General features: G+C 39.3%; 1 protein-coding gene across 1 annotated transcript in view; it reads left to right on the forward strand.

Moving 5' to 3' along the window:
• The first annotated feature begins 5,644 nt into the window (after positions 1–5,644).
• The window catches only part of ETNK1 (ethanolamine kinase 1), a 54,707-nt gene continuing 42,628 nt past the window's right edge, over positions 5,645–17,723 (forward strand). Inside the window, exon 1 of the mRNA XM_005897701.3 lies at positions 5,645–6,091. Coding sequence (XP_005897763.2) covers positions 5,936–6,091 — 156 coding nt within the window. The 5' untranslated portion in view covers positions 5,645–5,935. The remainder of the gene's footprint in view (positions 6,092–17,723) is intronic.

Here is a 17,723-nt window from a genome sequence, read left to right on the forward strand (position 1 = left end):
GATCCTCTGTTTCCTTCTACAATTTTTCCATGCATTCATTTACATTGTTAAAATAACTACTGCCTTGCCAAAGACATAAATATGAACTAAAGTCCCTAGTTTACATTAGGGTTCAGTCTTTGTGTTGTACAGTTCTACAGGTTTTGAAAAGTTCAAGTCTTGTAGCCACATTACAGTATCATGCATACAGAATAGTTTCACTGCTCTAAAACCTCCTGTGAGCCATCTATTCATCCTTCCTTTCCTCTGGCTGAACACTTGGTCACCATTGATCTTTATACTGTCTCTACTATTGTTTTGCTTTTTCCAGAATGGCATATAATTGGAATCATTTTATAGCCTTTTCAAATCGGCAGACTTGACTTAGCAATATGCATTAAAGTTTCTTTCATTTTTTTTTTTTTTGGTGGATCTATCCCTCATTTATTATTGCTGAATAATATTCCCTTGGATACATGTCCTGGTGGTTTTTGTTGTTGTTGCTGTTGTTGTTATTTTTACACCTATTCAGTTCAGTTCAGTCGCTCAGTTGTGTCCAGCTCTTTGTGACCCATGGACTGCAGCACGCCAGGCCTCCCTGTCCATTGCTAACTACCAGAGTTTACTCAAACTCATGTCCATTGAGTTGGTGATGCCATCCAACCATTTGATCCTCTGTCGTCCCCTTCTCCTCCTGCCTTCAATTTTTCCCAGCATCAGGGTTTTTCAAATGAGTCAGCTCTTCACATCAGGTGGCCAAAGTATTGGAGTTTCAGCTTCAACATCAGTCCTTCCAATGAGTATTCAGGACTGACCTCCTTTAGGATGGACTGGTTGGATCTCCTTGCAGTCCAAAGGACTCTCGAGAGTCTTCTCCAACACCACAGTTCAAAAGCATCAATTCTTCAGTGCTCAGCTTTCTTTATAGTCCAACTCTCACATCCATACATGACTACTGGAAAAACCATAGCCTTGACCAGATGGACCTTTGTTGGCAAAGTAATGTCTCCGCTTTTTAATATGTTGTATAGGTTGGTCATAACTTTCCTTCCAAGGAGTAAGCATCTTTTAATTTCATAGCTGCAGTCACCATCTGCAGTTATTTTGGAGCCCCCCAAAATAAAGTCTGCCACTGTTTCCATTATTTCCCCATCTATTTGCCATGAAGTGATGGGACTGGATGCCATCTATTCATCTATTAAATCTATTCACCTGTTCACTGATATCTTGGTTGTTTCCAAGTTTTGGGAATTATGAATAAAAATGCTATAAATGAATAAAAATTCTATAAATATTCTTATGCAGGTTTTTTTGTGTGAATGTATGTTTTCAACTCATTTCAGTAAAGATCAAGGAGCATGATTACTGATTTTATGGTAAGACAATGTTTACCTTTGTAAGAACCTCCTCAACTCTCTTCCAAAGTGACTATACCATTATCATTGTCAGTATTAAGAGTTCCTGTTTCTCTATATCTTCAACACCATTTTTTGTATTTTGTATTTCAGCTATTTTAATAAATGTGTAGTCATATCACATTGTTGTATAAAGTTGCAATTTCCTAATGATCTGATGTTAAATGTTTTCATATGCTTGTTTGCTGTCTGTGTATGGAATTGGGGTTAGGTCACTGTTCTGATCCTTTGCCCATTTTTAAATTGGATTGTTTGTTTTCCATTAGTAAGTTTTAAAAGTTATTTGCACATTTTGGATACAAATCTTTTATTAGATATATGTTGTGCAAATATTTTCTCCCAGTCTGTGTCTTGGACTTGCATTCTCTTAAATACAGAGATGTTTTTCACAGAGCAGAAATTTTTAATTTTAATTAAGCCTGTAAGCAGATAGTATAGAGGGTCTCCAGAGAAAGAAAACCAGGCATGGCTTTCTGGACATAAGAGAAGCCATTTTTGGCCTAAGCCATTTTGTGATCTGAGCTTGGCTGCAACGCTTGCCTTGCACAGATCTCAGTAACTAATGATCTCAAGGGAACAAAGGAGTTTAGAAACAGAAGAAAAGCAATCAAGAAACAACAGTTAAGCTATAAAGTAGTCCTAGTTCTTTCTCAAGGTGTATCTGTATATCTATCTATATAATTTGACACAAATCTTTGAGCTATTCTACAGACGCTTAAGTCCCCTCACCCAGATGGAAGACCCAGACTGGTCACAACCTAAGGAAGGAAGACGCTGACCTTTTCTGACCCTCATGACTTCCATTAGCTAAAGCTTGGACTCTGCTGACCTTTGCCCCAGTAATATGCTGAATTATCCTCTATTCAGCTGGGAAACACTGGGCTGGAAGAAGCACAAGCTGGAATCAAGATTGCTGGGAGAAATATCAATAACCTCAGATATGCAGATGACACCACCCTTATGGCAGAAAGTGAAGAGGAACTAAAAAGCCTCTTGATGAAAGTGAAAGTGGAGAGTGAAAAAGTTGGCTTAAAGCTCAACATTCAGAAAACCAAGATCATGGCATCTGGTCCCATCACTTCATGGCAAATAGATGGGGAAACAGTGGAAACAGTGTCAGACTTTATTTTTGGGTGCTCCAAAATCCCTACAGATGGTGACTGCAGCCATGAAATTAAAAGACGCTTACTCCTTGGAAGGAAAGTTATGACTAACCTAGATAGCATATTCAAAAGCAGAGACATTACTTTGCCAACAAAGGTTCGTCTAGTCAAGGCTATGGTTTTTCCAGTAGTCATGTATGGATGTGAGAGTTGGACTGTGAAGAAAGCTGAGCGCCGAAGAGTTGATGCTTTTGAACTGTGGTGTTGGAGAAGACTCTTGAGAGTCCCTGGGACTACAAGAAGATCCAACCAATCCATTCTGAAGATCAGCCGTGGGATTTCTTTGGAAGGAATGATGCTAAAGCTGAAACTCCAGTACTTTGGCCACCTCATGTGAAGAGTTGACTCATTGGAAAAGACTCTGATGCTGGGAGGATTGAGGGCAGGAGGAGAAGGGGATAACAGAGGATGAGATGGCTGGATGGCATCATTGACTCGATGGACGTGAATCTGAGTGAACTGCGAGAGTTGGTGATGGACAGGGAGGCCTGGTGTGCTGCGATTCATGGGGTCGCAAAGAGTAGAGAACTGAACTGATCCTCTATTCAAGTTCCTTCATAAATATGCATATTCCTCCCAATTTGCTTCATGAATATGCATGCTCCTTTAGCTTAAAACTTCTCCAATTTTGCTGTTCTAGGAGATGTTGCTTAGATGTTCCCTGGTGTCTCTTCACTTGCTGCAAGTAATAAATATTACCTCGTCCAGATCTTTGCCTTGGTTATGTCTTTTGGCTCACATTCATGAAGTGGCAAACCCAATTTGGGTAACAATGGGATCAAAAAAATTTCCCATACAAATAGCCATTACTCCAGTACTATTTATCCATCCTTTCCTAATTTTTAATGCCACTTTCATTATATTCAAAGATCTCATAAATGTGTACATCTTTTTCTGGAATCTTTATTTGTTCTCCTGGTTTGTTTGCCCACTCCTAAGTTCAAAAGCAGAGACATTACTTTGCCAACAAAGGTCTGTCTAGTCAAGGCTATGGTTTTTCCTGTGGTCATGTATGGATGTGAGAGTTGGACTGTGAAGAAGGCTGAGCACCGAAGAATTGATGCTTTTGAACTTTGGTGTTAGAGAAGACTCTTGAGAGTCCCTTGGACTGCAAGGAGATCCAACCAGTCCATTCTGAAGGAGATCAGCCCTGGGATTTCTTTGGAAGGAATGATGCTAAAGCTGAAACTCCAGCACTTTGGCCACCTCATGCGAAGAGTTGACTCATTAGAAAAGACTCTGATGCTGAGAGGGATTGGGGGCAGGAGGAGAAGGGGACAACAGAGGATGAGATGGCTGGATGGCATCACTGACTGGATGGACGTGAGTCTGAGTGAACTCCGGGAGTTGGTGATGGACAGGGAGGCCTGGTGTGCTGCGATTCATGGGGCCGCAAAGAGTTGGACACAACTGAGCCACTGTACTGAACTGAAAACCGTTACATAATAAATCTTGGTAGGATGCGTTCTCCCAACTTATTCTCCAATCTCCCTCTCCCACAAAGAATCATAGCAGCTTTTGTTTGACCTTAAGTTCTGGTGTGAATTTAATGTCACTTTAACAAGTTTTGTGAAAAACTCAGTTGAGATTTTAATTGTAATTGCACTATATTTATTGATTAGTTCAGTGAAAACTGAGGTCTTTATAATAACTATGTTTTCTTATTCATGGATGTGGTTCATTTCTCCATTAGTATAATTTCACCCATAACAGTATTACACATATTTTGTTAGTTTTATTCTTAGGCACCTAATAGTTTTTTTTTTTGGGGGGGGGTCTAATTATTAACAGATATTTCTTTAAAATTACAAACTTGTGTAATTCCAGAAATAATTTTAAAATCATTTCACAATTCAGAATAGTTTCAAAATTCTTAAAATTCCAACTGTTTAATACAAGTACAAATTATACAAAAATAAAATAGATTCTACCTGAAATGTGAAATTATTAGTATATTATTTCCACACAAACAAGAAGAACATGTAATTTAGCATTTCTTGCAATATACGATTTAAAAAAGACTAAGTTTGGAATATACTGAATCAACTTTCTTGCTGTCTATAAAACTCTCTTTTCCTTGTTTTCAGTTTATGAAGTTTGGCACGCGCACAGGCCCCCTCCACCCCCGCCCCCGCCGGCCTCCCCTTATTGAAAGTAAGCTATTTTGTGATTTACAAAGGTAAGTAGGTTCTGAACAATCGGAATGTAAACTGATGTTAATCAGATAATTAAACATTTTGACTGTTAAGCTGAGTTGTTAGTGATGTAATTCACCACTAACAAGTATATTCACCATTTACCAAGTGTTGCAGAGAAGACAGATTAAGAGGTCAAATCTAAAACCAATTTCCTCACATTATAAGGAAAATTAGGAAGTCCCAGTAAATTACTTGTGGATTACCCAGTTTCCAGTATTCTCTTAGCAGTGGTATTAGCTGATACAAGACCAAAAGCCCACCTAGCATCTCCATCGCTGAGCCTCAGAATTACTTCCCTTCCATCTTCATAGACTATAACCTGTTCCTCCTGACTCTAAATAATTCTCAGTACGGTCAAATAACCGACCTTTAAAAATACATCTTGAAGTGCAGTCTCCGTTTTACCCAATTATCTTAACTGTCCCGTATACCATGAGCTCAGTATACTGCTGATGGTAATTTAGTTGTCAACCCAACTATGTGTCAACCCAACTATGTGGACCTCAGTACACAGCAGTTCCGAGATCAAGGCGACCCAGTTAATTTAGATTGCCCAGACTCAGGCCAAACTCAGAGGCTGACCCTGGGGTTATTTCAGGACGCGTCCCTGGCATTCCAGAAAAAGTCAGCCCTACCTCAAACCCAGATCCCAAGACCCACCCCTTCCTCCAAAAAGGTGAGCTAAAGCTTCAGTGCCTTTCGTTCGGGGCTTGGCAGGGCTCAACCTCATTCCAGAAGGCGAGCCCCGCGTGTTTCCGACTAACACCACGCCAGGAAGAGTCTGATAAAGGCCGAGAAACCGAGCTCTGGGAACCAGGCCCATTGTGCCCCGGAGCTAGACACGCGGCCTTGAGCCTGACGCAGCCGAGGCCCCGCCCCACGCGTGACGCCAGCGTCAGGCCAGTCCCGGCATGCTCCGCGCCCGCCGGCGGCCGAGCGCAGACGAGAGGAATTTTTTTCCCGTGAGCATTCCCCGCTCAGTTCAGCCGCTGTCCAGACCCGGGTCGGCGAGAGTGCCGCCTCCACCGGTTCTCCTACCGCTCGGCCGTCAGTCTGAACGCCCCCAGCCCTCCCGCGAGGGCGCCCCGGGACGGAAGGATCCAGCAGCCTGTCGGCGCCCGCCGTTCTCGTGGTCGCCGTCGCCGTCGTCGTTGTGGTAGTCTCTGCCGTCGCCTGGGCCATGGCCAATTATATCCACGTCCCGCCCGGCTCCCCGGAGGTCCCCAAGCTGGACGTCACGGTGCAAGATCAGGAGGAGCAGCGCTGCCGGGAGGGGGCCTTGAGCCTCCTGCAACACCTGCGGCCGCACTGGGACCCTCAGGAGGTGACCCTGCAGGTAACGCCCACACCTTAGCCCCGGGTCTCTCCCGACCTTGACGCGGCCCAGGGGGAAGGGAGTGGGGGGTTTTCACCTCACCATCCTTTATGGTCCCCGGGGCCCCAGGAGGATCTCCGGGAACGTCTTTTCGCTCCGTTCTTTGGGAAGTGACCCTGTGTTTCCTCCGTCACACCTAGGAAGGTCACTCCCCCTTCTTTCATCTTTGCTTACTAAGGTTGTCCTGAGGGCAGATTTCCTTTTTCCCGAAGCGGCTACGTTAGTGACGCACCCCTTCCACCTCAGGAAGGTTCTTGTTGTTACTTGCCCCTCCTCCCCCTCCCCTTTCCTAGAAGACTGCGGAATGAACCCTTTCCACTCCCCTTCCAAGGGGTCCTCGCCCGTCGGCCTAAGCCACTGTCGCCTTTCCTTTCACGAATAATGCAGTAATTAATTTTCTCTGATCTTTTCCTTTCCCTTTCCAACCCTCCCCCCGTCGGTGTAACCCACTGATGCTCACCCTGCGTTTTATCTTCTCAAATCCTGGGATTGGCGACAGCCCTGTATCCCAAAGTAATGACCATGGTCATCATGCATTATCAGATTGGGTTCTTAGGTGGCCCTGCACACGTTATTTTATTTGTATCAGTATTTCTGTAAAGGTTTTAATCATGTGAGTGAAACTAACAATATCTGGTGTTAGAACGATAGGTGGCTTGTGAATATTTCTTTTTCCGGAGCCACTGTATTCATAGACAGAAATTGGGAGAAAAAGTCCTGGAGAACCTATGCGTTTTTGAATAGCTTATTTTCAATAAGTTATGATGCAGCATACAGGAAATGTATTTTGAGCACTTATTTCTTTTTAACTTTTGCAGTTTTAGGTACTATATACGAAAATGAACCTCCTTTTCCGTTGCAAACACAGAGTAATTTTAAAGGCTGGCGTATTTGAGGTTTGTTTCAAATCTGAGCAATAATGTAAGAGCCAGATCATCTGCCTTATTTTGTTGACTGTTTCAGCAAAGTTAACTGACTCAACAGTATCTCAGGTGCTTTGCTAAAGTAGTCACCTATATAAAAATGAATAAAACATGAATAGTGCCCTAGGGCCCAGAACAGTCCTTGACACTTGAGTTTCATAAATGTTGGCTTCAATTCTTACTGTCTGGAAGAGTTTTGAGCAGATTAAAAGGACCCATATGTTTTGGAAAAAAGTTATGAGACAAAAATTTTGAAAATTTAAGGGAGTGTTTGTTAGCCAGATATGTAGGACATTGTGAATCAAAAGTGATTTTCATGTGTAATTTAAAAAAAAAATAGTAGAGTTGGACCATAAAGAAGGATGAGCACCGGAGAATTGATGCTTTTGAATTGCGGTGTTGGAGAAGACTCCTGAGAGTCCCTTGGACTGAAAGGAGATCAAACCAGTCAATCCTCGAAGGAAATCAGTCCTGAATATTCTTTGGAAGGACTTATGCTGAAGTTCCAATACTTAGGCCACCTGATTTGAAAAACTGACTCACTGGAAAAGACCCTGATACTGGGAAAGATTGATGGCAAAAGGAGAAGGAGGGAGTGGGACACAGAGGATGAGACGGTTAGATAGCATTGCCGACTCAAGGGACATGAATTTAAGCAAACTGGGAGATAGTGAAGAACAGGGAAGCCTGGCGTGCCACAGTCCATGGGGTTGCAGAGTCCAACACAACTTAGTGACTGAACAATAACAGCGTATTTTCTTTAAGGAAAATTAGTTTAATTGAAACTTCCAAGTTGAAACTCTACACTTCTTTAGTTTATTATTTATTAACTTATTCTGGTTTTTTACATTTATTTAAATAAGTTATGTTCCGGCCATCAGTTATTAATTAAACATATTAATTAAAGACATTGCCGTTTTCTGGTAAACTCTGGTTCTGACAAGATGTATTACTTTTTAAGCAGAGACTTAAGAGTTTGAAGCTTTGATGACTGGAATTTTAGAGGTACATTAGGTGTTTTTTTAAATCGTTTAATCCCTCAGACAACCATTTTAGATGGGTACTATCATTTTTTTAGATATAACTCAGTGAAGTAAAGCCAGGATATAGGTTGAAAAAAAAGATAAAATGTGTTAACATTCAGACTGTTTCTGGTTGTTGAAAGTACTTGAGATTGAGCCTTACCTGAAACCCGAGTACCAACTTTTGACTTTAAGACCTTTGTACTCATTATCCAAACTTCCAGTGTGCTTATTTGTAAATGAAGGTAAATACTACCATTTGTTTTGCTCTTATGATGACTGTTATTTAGAAATCTAATCCCTCCATGTGCAAGCAAAGCTTTTGATCCAGAAGCTGGGACAACTGCTAAGCTGAGTTGATGGTTATTCATCTCTCAATTTAGTAGATCTGACTCCCACATTCTAGGTCATTATAAACTCTGCTTTTATGATGCTTCAGAATTTCTTTAGTAAATATGGACAGGAATATTTTCTTTTGAGATTTGCTTTTATCTCCTTTGAAGTATAAAGATAAAAGTCATACCTCACATGTAGTCAAAAGACTAAAACAAGTATCAGTAATAATGGCACATATTTTTAAAAGATTTTTTCTCAAATTCTTTTGGGATATAAAATATTATTTAAACATACCTTAGAGTGGGCGACTTCACTTTCACTTTTCACTTAGGTGCATTGGAGAAGGAAATGGCAGCCCATTCCAGTGTTCTTGCCTGGAGAATCCCAGGGACGGGGGAGCCTGGTAGGCTACCGTCTATGGGGTCACACAGAGTCGGACACGACTGAAGTGACTTAGCATAGCATAGCATAGAAGCTTAATCTAATAATACTTATTTACCTGGCACTTACTCTTGCCAGCTGAACTTTGAGAGCACATTACAAAATCCAGAAGCAAACAAAAAAAGATGTTAGTACATTCAAAATGATAGAGGGTCCCGTCTTTGCTCACAACTTATGGACATATGGGATAATATATCTTATTTTAGACAGAGCTTTAAAAAGTTGAGTTATTTTTTCCCTATCTCTGCCAAATTAAAAGACTACAATATAAAAGTAGTGGTGAGCTTTGTGGAGTGTAGTATGTTAGAATAGGGAGAGTAGGTCTAAAATAATACATCAGAGTGTTTTTTATTTAATATTTTACTGTTTATAAAGAAAGCACTTTGGCATACACTCTCCCAACAATCCTGTGAGATAGATGTAAACTGTTAATATGTATTTTATAGTTAAATGATACTGAACTTGAAGTTAGTAATGGCAGATCTGGGATGAGAACTCATAAATTATTGCTCTTTGATAAAAGTTTATGTTTGTTCAGTTCAGTTGCTCAGTCGGGTCCAACTCCTTGTGACCCCGTGGACTGCAGTTTGTATATTATGATTAAGACAGGGAAGCCATTTCTCTGCAAAGTTCATAGAAAGATTTTGTCTTAAGTTCCTTACAAATATAATTTCATTACTTTTTCCACATGTGACAATATTTTGGAAAAGGGATTCACTTCTGCTTTCTTTTAAAATCATTACTATCTAATAGGAAAGTATTTGAGTGGGAGATAACACCTAAGAGTATTTTAACTATGACAAAGAGAGATGGGATTTAATAGGCTCCTGTGAAGGATGTGTAATGTTTGATAGGCTCCCGTGTGTTTTGATAATGTGTGACCACAAAGTCAAGGGTCTAATGTGCTAGTTCACTTTCAGGTATTAATAGCTATATGTCTTGGACTGAGCAACCATTTCATCACTTTTTGAGGCCTCAGCATAGTGTAGTAGAAAGAGGATGGTTTCAAATCCTGATGTCAGCCATTTGTCACCTTTGGCAAGTTTAAAAATCTCTATAAAAAGAAATTACTATCTACCTTGGAAAATAGTAGCATAGTACAAAACAGAATTTAGCTACTATCAGTTCAGTTCAGTCACTCAGTCATGTTGCACCCCATGGACTGAAGCTTGCCAGGCCTTCCTGTCCATCACCAACTCCCAGAGTTTACTCAGACTCATGTCTGTTGAGTCGGTGATACCTCCAACCATCTCATCCTCTGTCGTCCCCTTCTCCTCCCGCCTTCAATCTTTCCCAGCATCAGGGTCTTTTCCAATAAATCAGTTCTTCTCATCAGGTGGCCAAAGTTTTGGAATTTCAGCTTCAGCATCAGTGCTTCCAATGAATATTCAGGACTGATTTCCTTTAGGATGGACTTGTTGGATCTCCTTGCAGTCCAAGAGACTCTCAAGAGTCTTCTCCAACACCACAGTTCAAAAGCATCACTTCTTCAGTGCTCAGCTTTCTTTATAGTTCAACTCTCACATCCATAGATGACTGCTGGAAAAACCATAGCTTTGACTAGATGGACCCTTGTTGGCAAAGTAACGTCTGCTTTTTAATATGTTGTCTAGGTTGGTCATAACTTTCTTTCAAGGAACAAGTGTCTTTTAATTTCATGGCTGCAATCACCATCTGCAGTGATTTTGGAGCCCCTCAAAATAAAGTCTGTCACTGTTTCCATTGTTTCCCCATCTATTTGCCATGAAGTGATGGGACCAGATGCCTTGATCTTAGTTTTCTAATGTTTAGTTTTAAGCCAACTTTTTCACTCTCCTCTTACACTACTACAAATAGTAATTTTAATACTATTCTTTTACTACTTTACTACTAAGAGTAGAGTATCAGGAGAATTAAATGAAATAGGTAAAAATTATGCACAGTATGTTTAATTACTTCACCCTGCCCCCCATCCCTGGCTCACCACCCCCCCAGCCTTTGTAAGTAGAAAGTTGTTCTAAAAGAATTGTAAGCTCCTAAAATTTTGACATGTATTTTTTTGTACTGGCATAACGCTAATTTTCAGCAGCATTTCTTGTAGCAGAAGGTAGGCGTGGGAGAATGGAGAAGGAAAGGCTTCACAGAAAGGCTTCAAGGGGTACCTTGAATTGAGTTTGGAAGGAAAGATAGGAGATGGAATGGGGAAGTATTTCTGGGCAAAGAAAAACCACTTGCGTAAACTATGAGTGTTTCATGGAGTATGAGTGTGGTGTACAAAGTGATTTCCAAATAAGGGAGAGGTTAAATATGAAGTATTTATGCTTCATTAGGAGGTGGTATTTTATTATCTAGGACATAATGGGAAGTTGGTGAATGTTTTTAAGGAGGTATGTTACATATTTTTTAGAGAAATGGCAGATTACTATTTAGGCAGCATCCATTGAAGAAAATGTTTTGAATTGGGAAGTGAGTGATTACTTATAACGGAGAAGGCAATGGAACCCAACTCCAGTACTTTTGCCTGGAAAATCCCATGGACGGAGGAGCCTGGTAGGCTGCAGTCCATGGGGTCGCTAGAATCCGACACGACTGATCGATTTCACTTTCACTTTTCACTTTCATGCATTGGAGAAGGAAATGGCAACCCACTCCAGTGTTCTTGCCTGGAGAATCCCAGGGACAGGGGAGCCTGGTGGGCTGCCGTCTCTGGGGTCGCACAGAGTTGGACACGGCTGAAGCGACTTAGCAGCAGCAGCAGATCACTTAAAAAGGACATTATTTTTGAAAGTCTTGGTTGCTGCTTACTAAGAGGATGCTAAATTAGTATAGTGGATTGAAACCACTACAGTTTAAAAAGATGAATTAAGATGTGATAGGATAGATCAGAGAGCATTGCAAGTAATACGGTTGAATATTTCTTGTGAAGCTTTCTTTAGTTTTACATAAAACTATGTAAGTGTTGAATTAAACCATAAATACGTTTTTTTCCCCAGTGTATTGCGTTAAAAAATGTTTGTGAAAGACAACTGAGGAGAGACTGTTATGTTAGTATAGATAAGCGGTGCTGGGATCCAAATTAGGACAGTGGCCTTGAAGCTGGAAATAAGGGATAGATTTGACATTTCAGAAAATAAATGTGCAGGACTTGTTAATTGCTTGCAGGTCTGGGAGGAAGTGGGAAGCTTAAGGGCTTTGTTTTGTTTCTTGTTTCTTCTTGTGGCTGACAAAGATAGGGCAGTAATGAAAGGCCTTTATGTAAGGAATCAAGTTGTATTTTTCAGGATTCTGTCATTGTTTTTTATCTTTTGGCCTTGCCACGTGACAGGTGGGATCTTAGTTCCTTGGCCAGGGATTGAACCTGAACCCTCTGAGGTGGAAGCACAGAATCTTACTTGGAACTACCAGGGAAGTCCCCCGAATTTTTTCTTAGAAGTCCTTTTACTCTGATACATCTTATGGGCTATAGATAAATTTTGTCACCCTTTTAAAAATTGTGAGATACAACAAGCCTACAGAAAAAAATGAAACATAAATTGTTGTAGAACAAATACCTTTGTAGCCCTAGCTCAGGGAAAGAGAGAAAATATTAACCAGTAACCCAGAATATCTCCCACTTCCCTTTCTGCTCCTACCTTTTCCCTCCCTCTAGTGGTAATCACAGTAACAGTTTAAAAAAAAGTTAACAGAACAATATTTTTGAATTGAATTAATCATTTTTTCTAGTACTCTGAGAAAATATACTGTATGTGTAAATTTTTTAAATAAAGAACTATATAATCATGAAGTAATTTAGTTTTACTGAAAAGATGTAACACAATATTAAAACTTTGAGTAGCAAAAAACCCCCACTTCCTGTTCATATTTTATTAAACAATCAACTGTTCTATTTTGTTTATTACAGTCTACTTCTCCCTTAAATATTTTACATAGTTGTTTTATTGAATCTTATGTACACTTCTGTATTCCTGTTCTTCACATCAGTTCAGTTCAGTTGCTCGATCGTGTCCGACTCTTTGTGACCCCATGGACTGCAGGCTTCCCCGTCCATCACCACCTCCTGGAGCTTGCTCAAACTCATGTCCGTTGTAAATATTTTCATGTTTTTATGGTATTGACCACAATTTTTGATAGCTAGAAACATAATATTTGATCATGTTAAAGATCATGTGACTTAATTACTTTTAAAGTGAGGTTTTAAAAAGAATTCTAAAGAGTATAAAGAGGAATATTAGAAAGGCTCAGCAGATAAAGAATCTGCCTGCGTTGCAGGAGACACAGGAGACAGCTTGATCTCTTGGTTGGGAAGATCCCCTGGAGGAGGAAATAACAACCCGCTGCAGTATTCTTGCCTGGAGAATTCCATGGACGGAGGAGCCTGGCGAACCACAGTCCATAGGGTTGCAAAGAGCTGGACATGACTTGAGCGACTACACACACACATAGGCATGTCACATTCATAAAAGAACACTATCTAACCCTGTGATTTTGTTTAATAGATACATATGGTTCATGCTCTTAATAAAATATTTAAAACATAAATAAGACTATAAAATGGAAAGTAAAAAAAAAAAAACAACACCTAAATCCCTCAATACCAAGTCCTTCTCCTCAAAGGTAATTTTTTGAACAGTTTTTTTTGACTTATAAAAAATTGTCAGATTATTTACCAGCATAAATAATTTATGTATGGGTTTACCAGCATACATTATCTACTTACATTTATAAATATAGTAAATATAATTAAATTATTCTATATTGTGCTTTTAAAATAATATATCTTCGATATCTCCATATCAGTGTATGTAATCTTTTTTTTAAATTTTGTTTTTATTTTTTAGATATTAAAATCAGTATTGCAGTGAACTACTTTTATGCATATATTTTGGGTAACTTCTTTTAAGTATATCCATAGAGTAAATTCTTAGTGAAATTAAATTTAAAGGAAAAAATATACAAACACATATACATGTGTATGTGTGTATATATATATATATATGATCTACTTCAAGGAACTGGCTCACACAGTTGTAGAGGTTGGTAAATCTGAAATTTGTATGGCATTGTCTGGTAAGCTGGAAACTCTTAAGACAGGAATTGATGCTGTAGCCTTAAGGCAGAGTATCTTCAGGAAAACCTAAGTTTTGCTTTAGTAGCTCTTCACCTGGTCGAATGAGGCTCACTTAAGGGGATTAATCTTTTACCTGAAGTTATCTGGTTAATAAGTCTGCGAAATACCTACAGAGCTGCATCTAAATTAATGTTTGATTGAATAATTGGGCCTTATAGCCAGTCCAAGTTGACATAAAACTGTCATGCTATTTCTCACTTTATGTAATTTTTTATTCCTCAAAACAGTATTGTAAAGTATCTTTCTGTATACCTTCTCCAATCTCTGATATTAAAAAATTTTTTGCCAGTTAGATACATGAAAATGGTATTTTGTTTTCTTTTTACATTGCTTTTCATTCTGTCATTTTGGAAGGTGGTGGAATCACAATGGTTTCTTCCACAAAACAATTAACTGACACAAATTAATTCCATCTTTCTAAATTCCTGGTCTTGTCTAGTAGTCATTGTCTTAAAGAATAATTGAAACTTGTCTTTCCCATTATCTTGGCCTGTGGAAGCTTATTTATTTGAATTTAGTAGTTAATTGGTCATTTTAAACCATAAATAAATGTCAAAACTCTGCTTGGTTTCTTAATCATCTTAGGGACTAAAGAAATTTCGTGGTAGCTAAGATATAGAGTTTGTCATTGCAGGATAGTGTCATGTACTGAAAGGAGGCATTGGATTATGTTTTGGGGGTCTCAAGAAGGTCTTCAGGTTCACTGATAGTCACTTTAACTTCTAAGGTGTCATTAAACTATAATTTCTTTTCGCCAACCAGAGTTTCTGTGTTACTTCAAATGGCAACCTGTACAGGTTTGGGCAGTGCAGCACACAGAGTCTAGGGCTAATCTGTAACATAGATCTTGTCATAATTATTAACTTTTATGATCTCATTATGAATCATTTTGCTGTCTTGTGTTGAAATTTAAATATGTAGTTATCTGCATACTTGATAAGAGCTTATTTTGTGTCAGAAACTGTTGTATGTGCTTCTGTATATGTTAAGTCATTAATTCTCATGAGTGAAAGTCGTTCGGTCGTGTCCAGCTCTTTGCGACCCCATGGACTATACAGTCCACAGAATTCTCCAGGCTAGAATACTGGAGTGGGTAGCATTTTCCTTCTCCAGGGGATCGTCCCAACCCAGGGATTGAACCCGTATTGCAGGCGGATTCTTTATCAGCTGAGCCACAAGGGAAGCTATTAATTCTCATAAAAACATATTAAGTGAAAAAATAAAAACTAAAACTATAAAGTAGATTCTAATTGCTTATATTAAACATGAGATGAATAAAGCACATACAAGTTAAGTGGCTTGCCTAAGAATAGACTAACACACCTAGAATTTACAGTCAGGTGGAGCAGTCTTGCTCTGAGCTCATTCTCTGAACTAGTACTATCTTACATACTTGACAAACAGTGTAGGATAAGCCCTGTGAAAAGGAGCTCCATGAGATTTCTATTGTTTTACCCCCTCCAATGAGGTGGAATTTTACATTTCTAGTGTATATCTGATATAATACTCATACCTAGCATATACCTAGTATATTTTTGTCTGTTTTGGAAAGCTGAAGTACCTTGAATTAATTATTGATTTATGCATGAGATAGGAACCATCCAAGAGCGAAAAAGCATTATCCATACATCTTTAAATTCAGAAATCTCCATCAAGAGGTCATTTGAATAGCTGAACAAATTGGATTTATTACTCCTTGCAGTTGCGGAAGACTTATTCCATGAGTAATGGTGGGTATTAGAAAGGACTTAGTATAAAAATTTAGGAGAGGGTTCAGGGAAGCTTCCCTGATAGCTCAGTTGGTAAAGAATCCACCTGCAAATCAGGAGACCCTTGTTGATTCCTGGGTCAGGAAGATCCCCTGGAGAAGGGATAGGCTACCCACTCCAGTATTCTTGGGCTTTCCTTGTGGCTCAGCTGGTAAAGAATCCACCTGCAACCTAGGAGACCTGGGTTCAATCCCTGGGTTGGGAAGATCCCCTGGAGAAGGGAAAGGCTACCCACTCCAGTATTCTGGCCTGGAGAATTCCATGGACTGTATAGTCCATGGGATCACAAAGAGTCAGACATGAGGCTTTCCTGTGGATTGGGTGCTGTCAGAAAGGAAGTGGAGCAAGTCTGTGACTGTGGGTAACTTACGTTACCTAGAGGACTGGAGGAATGAAGCAGGGACAGAGCTGTGACTTGAAAAGGAACAGCAGTTCCTCATATTAGCCAGAGCAGGGGGATGTTTGGTGATTTTTGTGGTTTGGAAAAAATTCATGGTTTTATCTGTGTTCACACATGATTACGGAGTGGCTTTGTTTTTGTCTTGATGCGTTATGGACACAGAGTGGTCTCATCTGATATTGATGTTCTGTGAAATTACTTATGTTCAACTGAATCTCCAGGCCTTGCTGTATGTACTGGGTCTGTTCCTAGCTATTGGGCTCCTTTTGTTTTTCTCACTAATTTAATTTTTTCGCATTTAAACTGGATTGATCGTGGAAGAAAAAAAAAAGAAAACATGCATAAGCCGAAAGAAAAAAGTTTAAAACAGGGAAACAGGAGACAGGATTTAAACTACCTAATATTTCTGTTGGATATTTTTGTAGACATTTCTATCCTTATTTATACATAAATATAAATTAAGTGATACTTTACATAAAATATTCTTATGAAGTGAAATAAAAGTCGCTTAGTCGTGTCTGACTCTTTGTGACCTCATGGACTATACAGTTCATGAAATTCTCTAGGCCAGAATATTGGAGTGGGTAGCCGTTCCCTTCTCCAGGAAAACTTCCCAACCCAGCGATTGAACCCAGGTCTCCCACATTGCAGGTGGATTCCTTACCAGCTGAGCCAATCAGGGAAGCAAAATACTCTTATAAATGAAGCAATATTTTTTTGCCCCAGAAATTTATTGTGACTATCATTTTATTGTAAATTTTTAGCTATTTTGTATAGTAGAGTATGTTAGGGTTAGTGTCATTGGAGTTGTGACTCAATGTCATCCTTATAAATGTGTGTATATTATTCAATAATCTTATCCAGTAATGTTATCCACTTCTAGCCCTTTTAAGTGCATACATCTTAAATGTGTGTTTCTGTGTGTACACATAAATATACAATATAGCATGCACAATTAAAGAAATTTATTACAGGCAAGAGTGAAAGAATAACTTTGTTATAAGTTATATCAATAAGACAAGCTAGTATTTAAAGTGAAAGTGAAGTCGCTCAGTCGTGTCCGACTCTTTGCGACCCCGTGGACTGTAGCCCACCAGGCTCCTCCGTCCATGGGATTCTCCAGGCGTGAGTACTGGAGTGGGGTGCCATTTCCTTCTCCAGGGGATCTTCCTGACTCAGGGATTGAACCCAGGTCTCCCGCATTGCAGGCAGAAGCTTTAACCGGTGAGCCACCAGGGAAGCCAGTATTTAAGTCCTTACTAAATATTTGTTGAGGGGATGTAGAAAACATAGATTTTACTCCTTTGAGAAGTGTGGAGTGTCATTCATCATAAGCATTTCAGAACATTAATTTCTCAAACTTTATTTCAATAATTGAAATATTTTATTTCTACATGACATTTGGAGGAGTTACAGAGTAATATGTGTGAGTTGATATTTTAATAAGAACAAACTTGCAGCATAGTTTTTAAGAAAATGATGATTGGAATTTAGTATAAGGGCATATGCTTCTTGTCATTGTCTCCCTACCTACCAGCTTTTTGAAATCTAGGTGGAAAGCAGAGTTTGTATACCCCAAAACATAGATATTCAAA

Source organism: Bos mutus, chromosome 5 (genome assembly GCF_027580195.1).
Source record: "Bos mutus isolate GX-2022 chromosome 5, NWIPB_WYAK_1.1, whole genome shotgun sequence".
NCBI classification, from domain to species: domain Eukaryota; kingdom Metazoa; phylum Chordata; class Mammalia; order Artiodactyla; family Bovidae; genus Bos; species Bos mutus.